This window comes from Petaurus breviceps, unplaced genomic scaffold, assembly GCF_028583685.1.
Source record: "Petaurus breviceps papuanus isolate PSGF00001 unplaced genomic scaffold, PetGlider_PUasm1.0 90444, whole genome shotgun sequence".
NCBI lineage: Eukaryota > Metazoa > Chordata > Mammalia > Diprotodontia > Petauridae > Petaurus > Petaurus breviceps.
Genome location: NW_027187256.1, coordinates 2,555,033 through 2,566,016, shown reverse-complemented (window position 1 = coordinate 2,566,016; position 10,984 = coordinate 2,555,033). Strand labels below are relative to the sequence as shown.

Sequence of the window (10,984 nt, the reverse complement as noted above, 5' to 3'; positions counted from 1 at the left end):
AGTGCATAAGATGAATTTGAACTCAGGTTTTCCTGATGACAGGCCCAGCACTTTAATCCAGTATGTTACCTAGCTCCTTGTATGGTGTAGAACACATGCGCAGAAGGCACCCTTTAACCCACAAAGACAGTACTACTGCTTGTCATGGAGCAAATTGATCCATCTAAACGCACTTGCTCAGTGACTTACATATTTCTTAGATAGCTTTCAAGTGCTAAGATGTCCTTTGTGACTCTAATTATGGGGGGTAACACCCTAGTCAAGGTAATTTTTCAATGCTGAAGTCTTTGTGTATGGTTAGGGATGGATCAGCTCATGGTTAAAGTTACAATTTTGCCTCTATAACCAGAGATAGGGATGACTCAGTGAGTGATGTACATCTGTTACCAGGGTAAGAGGGTCAGTTTGATAGTAAGACCTAATGGTTATTGAGGTACTTTACCCACTAACTCAACCTCAGTAGATATATCAGTTAATTCTGAGCAAGCCATCTTTACAACCACCTCTTTCTTTGTTTATTTCCAAGGAGGGAAGATTCTCCTGGCTTTTCAGCCTATAGTAGGATGTCAGAGCACAATGAAAGTACCTTCCACCCAGCCACCTTTATCCTCCTGGGCATTCCAGGGCTAGAGCATATCCATGCCTGGCTTTCCCTGCCTTTCTGCTCTGTCTACATTGTCGCTCTGCTGGGCAATGTCACCATCTTACTGGTGATTTGGGTTGAAAAGACTCTCCGTGATCCCATGTTCTACTTCTTGGCCATCCTGTCAGGTATTGACCTGGCCTTGTCTACATCTTCTATACCTCGGATGCTGGGCATTTTCTGGTTTGGAGTCCATGAGATCACCTTTGGGGCCTGCTTAACCCAGATGTTTCTCATTCATACCTTCACAGGTATGGAGTCAGCTGTCCTGTTAGCCATGGCCTTTGATCGCTATGTGGCCATCTGTGCCCCACTTCACTATACAACCATTCTGACAGGCAATGTACTGGCAGGAATTGGGGTGGCCATTGTTCTACGCCCCATCATACTCATGGTGCCTATCATATACCTGACCTATCGTTTGCCCTTCTGCCAGGCTCGTGTCATTGCGCATGCCTACTGTGAGCATATGGGCATTGCCAAGCTAGCTTGTGCCAATATCCGTGTCAATGCCATCTATGGACTTTTTGTTGCCTCTTTCCTTGTCTTGGATTTGATCCTGATTGGAATCTCCTATTGCTACATCCTACGTGCAGTCTTTCGCCTCCCTTCTCATGATGCTCGACTCAAGGCACTTAGTACTTGCAGTTCACATGTAGGAGTTATGTGTGTCTTTTATACACCCTCCCTCTTCTCCTTTCTTACTCACAGATTTGGTCACAATATACCCAGATATGTCCATATTCTTGTGGCCAACCTCTATGTGGTCATCCCACCCTCACTTAACCCTGTCATCTATGGTGTGAGGACCAAGCAAATCAGAGAGCGGGTCCTCCAGACCTTCAATGGCAAGTAGACCTTAACACCTTCCTAATGCTTCAGCAATAAGACACTACCAAGTGAGTGTTCAGTGTAGTCAAGTTCCTTGTTTCTTACTAGCTTAAGGTACCAGTGGATACCTTACTAGTAGCAAACGGATGTACAAATAACTACAAACCTAAGACCACAAAAGCCTGATTTTCCTTTCTTGGGGAAATTTTCTGAACATCATTTACCCAATGCTGATTTTTCCCCCAGAATTGAAGTGCTGGAATTCATCTACTCAGGGAATATTTGGGAGAACATGATTGTTGTGTTTCCAGTGCTTCATGTCTGATATTCTGACAGGGACAGACTATGGGGCTCTGTTTGGCAGTAAGAGTAAGTGAAGTAGCAGTTGGTTAATGGAAGTCATATCACACTGCCTGAACCAGTCTCAGAGGACAGAATGTATGAATGTAAGATTAAAGCAGATTGTAGATTTCTTTCATGGAAATAACTTCCTAAGAATTAGAGATACTAAAAAGTAAAATGGCAGATACTTAACACCCATACAAAATAACTGGCCGTGTAACCTTGGGCAAGTTATTTAACCCCAATTGCTTTAAAAAAAAATAAAAATAAATAAAATGGAATGGAATGGATTTTGTCATTAGGTAAATGATTTTTTTCCATTTATTGACAACTTCAGTCAGAGTTCAGAACTTTCAGAAGGATTTCTGCATGAGAAAAGATTAAGCCACTTTATCTCCAAGGTTCCAAGAATCTAGGATTTGATGTTCTTTGAAAACTGTTTCTATTCTTCCTAGTTATTGATCAATGGTAACACCTCAACTACAAATTCAAAATGTGATATTTGTAAAGTTTATCATGGGTATCTTCTCCATGTCCATCCTGTGGGCTTTTTTTCCCACATCCCCTAAAATGTTCACCACTGGGGGCTCACACAATATGCTCATGGACTTCTTTTTCTTCTCTTGGCTTTGTAAGGTAACTAGGAGAGCATGATGGTTCTCCTTCAACTATCATTGTTCTCATCAATGACCACAGAATCTTCTTTTTCATTCATCTATTTCTCGGACGACATCTTTTATACCACTTGGATTGCAGTCCCTTATAAACAAGAAATAAGTTGCAGATTAGATAATATGGCTGTCCCAACAAAATGCTGAGCCTACAAAACATGTATTCCAGATATAAATATTTATGTGCATTTATCCAAAGTTCAAAATGAAATGCTGGAAGTAACAAGGCATGTCTATGAGAGATCCTGGACAATAATAAGAAAGTAAAGCAGGAGGATGATGGTGAGCATGCCAGTGAGAAGCCTGAGTGTTTGCCGTACCCAAATTCCATACACATATATTAAGCCAAACAAAATGAAATGCTGGAATCATAGAATGGGAATTTCTCTTTACAAAACCTACTAGAATAAGGTATAAACAAGATTGTCTACTTTAACCAGGATTAAATAAAATAAGTCATTTTAAATAGCACTTAAAGAATTGCAATATACTTCCCTCAGAGCAACACTTTAAGGTGGCTAGTTGTGATAGTAATGGCAATTAAAGATTCCCCTGTATTGGCTTGGTTTTCAAACTGATTGTGTTAAAACCCAGAGTTTGTTAATCCCACCTGTGGGATGGGCTTGTTGATGTGAAAAGAAAGTCCTGAACTGGGAGGAGCTGGTGATGTAGATTTGGAGAGACACTAGAGAGAGGCGGAAGATCTTTTTTGGAAGCAGCACCTCGTGGAGGGAGAGAGAGACTAAGAGAATTGCTGGTGGCCGCTTTGAATTGCCCTGGACTTTTGAGACCTGCCCCCTGAGCTGCCAAGGACTGAGGAGACATGGCTGTTTTGCTGGTACTTTGTCTGTCTGTTTTGATGTTGTTTTGCCAGATTTGTCCACTGGTGAAAGACAGTCCTTTTGTTGAAGAAGTCCTGGAACCTGGCTGTTCGCTAAGAAGCCCTGAGACTGTCCTGCAGACAGAGAGTGAATACTGTCCACTGGTGAGGGACAGTACTGTTGTTGCAGGGGTCTGGAGACTGTCCTGCAGACAGAATGAATACTGTCCACTGGTGAAAGACAGTGCTGTTGTTGCAGGGGTCTGGGAGCCTTTCTGTTGGTTCAGAAGCCCTGAAGAAGGATTTTCTTGTTGTATGTTTACAGAAATCCTGGGAGAGGGCTTTGCTAATGTGTTCAGGGGTTCTAGGACTGTTCTACAGACAGAGGATGAATTCATGAAGGGACTGGCAATGTATCTTATGGCCTTGCTAAGCCTTGTCTCCCCAGGAACTAAGATTGCTGAGAACTTGCCTCGAGTCAAGATGAAGAAAAGACCTCCATTTGGGTATTAAGTGCTGTGTTTAAACTTGATGTAACTCTGGGGTAGATTCAATTGTGATCCAGGGGTGGGGAACTTTTGACCTTATTGTGCTCTGTGATTGACAAATGAAGGTACTTCACCTATGTTTGGAAATTAATCTCCATTTGAGAAGAGGGGCTTTGTGGTGGACTTAATTAAGGTATAGCCTAGGGGTGGAGAAGTATTTAGAACAGAGACTTTGTAATTGATTGAATGATTGGAAGGTCCTGGGGTGGGGTAGTCCTTGGAGATTATTTAATCACACTTAGTAAATGCTGTATTTTGAATGATGTCATGTTTTGATCTTCTCTGTTCTGGGTTTGTTACTGAATAAAATAGAGAGCACCTATGCTGGTATTTTGAACCTGGGAAGTTGCCTTTGCTTGGTATTACATTACACTAGTGAAAGTAATAATGTAGTTTTATACTGAGGCAAATGAAATTAAATGTTTTGTCCATAATCCCATAGCTAGAAAATATTTAAGGTGAGTTTTAAACTCACTAGATGAGCTACTTATAACTGTGGTGATAATTGATGGTGCTGACAGAAATGTACTTTTGCAGAGAGTGGATTGAAGTCTATTTGTATGTATCTGGATAACATCCCCCATTCTCCCCCCCCCAAAAAAAAAGATGTTTGATTTTCCTAGCTCAAGGAATGCTCCCCTTGAGAATTCCTTTTCTTAAGAGAAATTAGGGATTATAAACACCAGAGAAAATATGGTATAGTGGATATGAATTCAATTATAGTCAAGAGCACCTGGGTTTAAGTTTCACCTCTGACTGACTGTGACTGACAGAATAAATCCTGAACCTTCTCTTTGCTTTGGGCAACAACCTAAGCCTTATCTACTAAGTAGAAGACTAATTATGGATATTGTTCAAGGACATCTCAAATCTCTGTATAATAAAGAAATTTTAGGATTGGAAGGTAATCTAGAGGGAATCTAATCTAGTTTAGCCCCTAATTTAAGAGATAGGAAAATTGAGACTGTTAAAAACAACAGCAACAATAGATTTGTTTCAAGTCAAATAAGGGGCCAGGCCTGGATTCACACTTAGGTTCTCATATTTTAAATTCTGCATTCCCAAACCCCAGGTTAATTTTAAATACCTGGGATAAAATTATTTCTAATGCAATATGTCCTTGTCCTGTAGAACAATGTTGATTCAGGAAAACTGGTAATAAAGAAAATTTCTCCAAGTGTATCTTACTGTATAATTGACATGTGATATTAGAAACATGTTCCTTTCCATAAATTCTCATTAGGGAAAAAAGCATCAAGAGGCAAAGTTATATTGCCAAGGTGGGAAGATTATCCCCCAAAATATTCGGTGGACCATTTGGCAAGAGAAATATTCATTCAGTTTTCAGCTGGGCCCATCTCATATTATAGCTCTCCCTTCTGCCTCCACCCTACATGATGGCAATATATTATCTTCTACCCATCCTTTGTAATCCTGTGGGCATGTTGGAGATAGGTAACATACTGAGTATTTTATCCAAATATCTGTAGCAGCAAGCACCCCTGTGTCCCCAGGGTGGCTGCCAGCACAGGTTCTTGGATCTGCTTTGATAAAGGAAAGCAACTCAAAATGGGTTAACAAGCTTACTTTAATCAGTCAAACATATATCATTTACCTAGTTCAGGGGAAAAAGGTCAGCACCCTGAACTTCAGAGTATACAGACAGAATTATCAAGACAGAGAAATAGATCAAGCAGAAAGGTTTCCAAACTGTCCAACCATTACATCCATACAAATCACAGTTACCATCAACATCTGGGTTTTTCAAAGCCAGGGGGCTCTCAATAATGGCTTCCCAGAGTCTCATCTGATCAAATCACAGAACCCTTCTCAAAGTGATACCCAAAGCAAAGCCTCACATCAGGGATTATATAGCCTTCTCCTAGGTCAGAGAATGTGACCCTCTAGACCCACTGCCCAATCACACAGCATCAAGGTGTGGGCATTCCTGAAAACCAAGCCTCCTGCCACAGGTTCCATGTGACCACATTCAGCCTATTAGGAGGCATAGTATATTTTCAAATCAAGGAAGGTTCTCAGAGTCTCTTAAGCCTATCAAAGGGCCTAGGGGCAGGGAAGATCTTTAAGTTTGCATTTCCATTACAATATCACAGATGTATGTGATCATTACCAATAAGAAAACCAGAGACCAAGTACATATAATAAAAGAAAGGGAAGGTAGAATCACTGTTGGGAGAGTTGGTCCACATGTGTGTGTGAGTGTGTGTGATTCAGTGTGCTGGTGGAGCCTATGAAAGAAGCCCTGAATACTGTTACATTGGATAGGCAAAATGATTCAGTTGAAAAAATATTGAACTTGAGTTTGAATCCTGCTTCTGTCATGTATTACTTTTGTGACCTTGGTCAAGTCATTTAATCTCTCTGTGGGACTCAGTTTTTTTTTAATCTATGCACTGAGTTAGTTGGACTTGATGACCTTTAAGGTCTTTTTCATCTTTAAAGGTCAGTCTATGAATCTGTGACAGTGATGTTCTCTTCCCTCTTCTGTGGCCCCTTAGTAATGGCTTCTCTCTTAGCATCAACAATAAAATAACAAACCAAAAAAAAAAAAGAAGGATGGTATTCTGCAGAAGGTTCTTGTGAAAATACTTGCAGATTATTTGGAAGGGGATGGGTTTATGTGAAAGTAGGAAGTCTAGGCCTCTTCAGTTAACATGTATGCATGGCTTGATTTATTAAAGGTTCAAATTGAAATGAGGGGATTGAGAAGGCATCCTTGTGAGAAATCTTGATCAACAGTAACAGAGCCAGGCAGGAGGATGACAGTGAACATTCCACTGACAGACCTGAGAGGACAGTGTTTGGTGTCCCCAAATTCCAACTTTGCTACACTGTTTGTAGATATGTTTGCACGTAAACAAGTGTACAGCAATACTCATGTTTAAATACAAATGTATATAACTATATATATGCATATATAAGGCACACACATACAAATGTTTATATATAAATATGCACATGTTTGTGTGTATATATATACATACTTGTATATATACACATACACACATACATACATATATATTCATAGAATCATAAAAGTCAGACCTGGAATGGATATTAAAGAAAATAAAGATCAAGAATTTTTAACCTTGGTTCCACAGATCCCATGGATAGAATGCAGGAAATCAGAGAATTTAGAGGTGTGGTCCAAACACTGTGCTCTGAATTAAGCTGCACATTTCAGTCAATTATGAACATATGTAACAAAATTTCATTCTAAGAAGGACTACACAGACTTCCTTCCCCAGACTGCCAAAAGTTTATTTATTTATTTTTTTTTTTTCTGAAACAACAAATATTTAAAGACCCCGTGATCTAGGGGCAGTTAGGCGGCATAGTGTATAGAGAACCCGCACTGGAGTAAGGAGGATCTGAATTAAAATTTAGCCTCAGATACTTACTAGCTATGTGACCCTGGGCAGCTTAACCTTGATTGACTCTCAAAAAATAAGAAAAGAAAAAAGAAGAGAAGAAGAGGAAAGGAGAGGAGAGGAGAGGAGAGGAGAGGAGAGGAGAGGAGAGGAGAGGAGAGGAGAGGCAAGGAAAGGCCAAGGAAAGGCAAGGAAAGGAAGAAAAAAGAAAAACAAAGGACAAGAAATAACCTTGTATAATTAATTTAATCTCTCTCAGCCTCTTTCTATGTCTAGTACTTGAGGGCATTGTTTAGATGAGCTATAGCATACCTTTCAGTTCTAAATGTCTGATACCCAAATTTTCTTGCTTCTCGTATTGGCTTTTGGATATCCCCTTGGGTTGTAGTTATCACTTTGGTTCTCTTCATCAACCCCTGTGTCCATGAGCTCTATAATATCTTAAGATTAGTAAACTAAGAGAGTTTTCATTTAAAAAAAGGCCCCTGAAAATTTCAATAAGTCCACAGCTCACAAAATCACAAAATTAAATCAGATATCACCTAATTTCATCTTTACATGAATAAAGATCTCTTCTGTAACATACCTGACAAGTGGTCAGCAGGAATTCACAAGAAACAGTTTAATGAAAGGCTTCACAAAATATGATAATAGTGGGATTAAATAATATTATCCACCATATCTACATATTCTGGTCATCAACTGTCTGGTTTTCATTCCAAGGTTCTATTAATATGTCTTTTCTTGAAGCAAAAACTTTGGGATTTTGACCTTTAATACTATACGCAAAATTGAAATCTCTTAAAAAAAATACTACCTCCTTGAAATCTGTTTATTTCCATTGTCCTTTTCCAAAGAGTAGATAGATATTTAATCTTATCAAATTATTTCAATGGTCTTCTGCTCAGAATCTGTATAAATCTTTCAGGGAAATGGGACCAAGCATGTCTATTTACTAAAAGGAAATGAAGAAGACAAACATATCCTTGCATCTTGTATTCATGGGGAAATCTTATGGGGACAGTTAAGGTCTTTTATGGGCATTCTGTGTCGTTGTTTTCCTAGATTTCACTCACCCCAACATTTCATTTGCATTTGAATGTCCTAAAAAGTTTGTGTTTAAATTTCATGTTTAGGCATATTTAATCTAATTACTTGATGTATGCTTACAAATGTTCACAGTTAATGCATTTTCTTTTAAAAATCATTATTTTACATCACCCTTATTTCCATATATATATATGTATATATATATATATATATATATATATATATATATATAAAATATATCTCTCTCTCTCTTCAACAAACCATCCCTTGTAACAAAACTTTTTCTAAAGTTAAAAAAAAATAGTTCAACTAAATGAGTTAACACAACTATGTTTGACTATATGTCTAGTACCCCATGCTCACAATGCCTCACCTCTGTAAAGAGGGGAGAGAGAGATATTTTCTGCAATATTTTTCCCTAGGCAAAATTTGATTCTCATAATTATTTAGCATGCAGTTTCAGTTTTTTAGTTATTTCCATGTTTTGTGTAGTCATGTACATTATTCACCTGCTTCCTATTACTTCACTTTCTACGAATTCTTATAATTCTTCCCATTCTTTGTTGAAGGCTTCACATGCATTTATGGCACAGTAAATATTCCATTCCACCCATACACCAAAATTTGTTTAGGTATTACTCATTTCATGGGGCAACTATTTTGTTACCAGATATAATGCACAATACATAAATACAGGTAGTTGTGAATATGTTAGAGAGAAATTTGCATTCACTCTATTTAAATCTTCACAGCCTGAAATCTTTCCTCTGTTTCTTTTTCCAACATGCCCAACATTTCCCCCTCCCTCACTTTCTCAGGGAGTCATTTCCCTGACTTAGGCTTGAAGGCTTCTTTTTGGACTAATTCTCAAGTTTTCAAGAAACTGCAAAGACTAATCCATTTGTGCCAAGCCACTGCCGTTGCTTATCTTCCACCTGTTTTTCTTCCATCTTAAGTTCCCCCCCCTAAAAAAACCCCACAAAATAGTTTACTAACTTATTCTCAGAGCTATTTCTTTTGAATAAACTTAATAAACATTTCTTAAGACCCAACTCTCTATTTAAAATTTTTATGCTTCTTTAGATTTTCATTAAAATATATTCCCTTTCTTCTTCTGATTTATCCCTTCTTGATTCAGGGCCTCATCACCTCAAGCCTGGACTAATGAAATAACCTGATGCTTGAATTCCCTGCCTTAGGCCTTTCCCTTTCTGATCCATCTCTTAGCTTTCAACCTGATCTTCCTAAAACACTGGTCTGACCACATCATTCTTTTTTAATAAAGGCTCTCTAGCTAGTGGCTTTCTTTAATCTCTATGATTAAATATAAATTCCACTGTTTGGAATGCAAATTGTAACTTGATCCCTTTCTTCTTTCTAGTCTTTTTAAGACTTATTCCCCTACTCATATTCTCTAATCCAATGATACTGTCCTTCTTGCTGTTCCTTGCCCTGGAAAATCCATCTCCTAACTGTTATGGGAATGGGAATTTAAGATCTTCCCTGCCCCTAGGCCTTTTGATAGGCTTAAGAAATGGAGTATCTTTGATTTGAAAGTATACTCTGGGGGTGGCTAGGTGGCTCAGTGAATAGAGCACAGGTCCTGGAATCAGAAGGTCCTGAGTTCGGCCTCAGACGCTTAAATACACACACACACACACACACACACACACACACACACACACACAACTAGCTGTGTGACCTTGGGCAAGTCACTTAACCCCAACTGCTCTCCAAAGAGCAATATATATACTCTGCACCCTAATAGGCTGAATGTGGTCACATGGAGCCTGTGGTGGGAGGCTTGCTTTTCACGAATTCTCACACCTTGGTGCTGTGTGATTGGGCATTGGCTCAAGAAGGTTGTGACATTCCATGAACCAGGAGAAGGCTATATATACCCTGATGTGAGATTTTGTTTGGGGGCTCACTTTGAGAAGAGTTGTGTGATTTCACTTGATGAGTCTGGGCAGCCGTCAAGTCCCCCGGCTTTGAAAACCCACACGTTGGTGCTTCCCTCTCTGGTAACTGACTAGGCATGGATGCAATAGTCAAGGAGTTGTAAGCCTGTCTGCTGCTTGTAACTTGTTTCTATTTTGTTTATATTGTCTGAAGTTTGGGGTGGTGGACTTTTTCTCCTGAACTAGGTAAATGACATATTTTTGATTAAAGCAAGATTGCTAACCCATTTTGAGTGACTTTCCTTTAGAAAAACAGATCTAAGAACCTGTGTTGGCAGCCACCATAGGTATGCAAGTGTGCTTCCTGCTACACTAATTCTGTGCATTTTTACTGGTTGTCATTCATGCTTAAAATTCTCTCCCTCTCATCTCTGTCTCCTGGATTCTATGGCTTCCTTGAAGTTTCTGCTGAAAGTTCACCTTTTACATTAATACTTGCATCATCCCATCATCCCTTACATCCCATTTATCCTGCAAACATCTCATTTGTACATCATTGTTTTCATGTTCTCTCCCTCATTACACCTGAGTTGATGTATGTTATTTTTTTTCTTCCTTTGCATTCCTAGCATTCAGCTTAGTGCCTAGCATACAGTAAGCACTAAGTAAATTCTTAGTGACTTTATTGACTTTTTAACTAGAAAACAGGTAGGGACTGAAAATGCCAAATAAATGGGAAAAGTTGCAAAGTAATTGATTTACTATAAAATCCAATATTATTACCAT

General features: G+C 38.8%; 1 protein-coding gene across 1 annotated transcript; it reads left to right on the top strand.

The window, feature by feature from the left end:
- Window positions 1-563: 563 nt before the first annotated feature.
- Window positions 564-1,499, top strand: LOC138177665 (olfactory receptor 52J3-like). Its single transcript, XM_069108877.1, has one exon. The coding sequence runs from the start codon at window positions 564-566 to the stop codon at window positions 1,497-1,499; it is 936 nt and encodes a 311-aa protein (XP_068964978.1).
- Window positions 1,500-10,984: the final 9,485 nt, after the last annotated feature.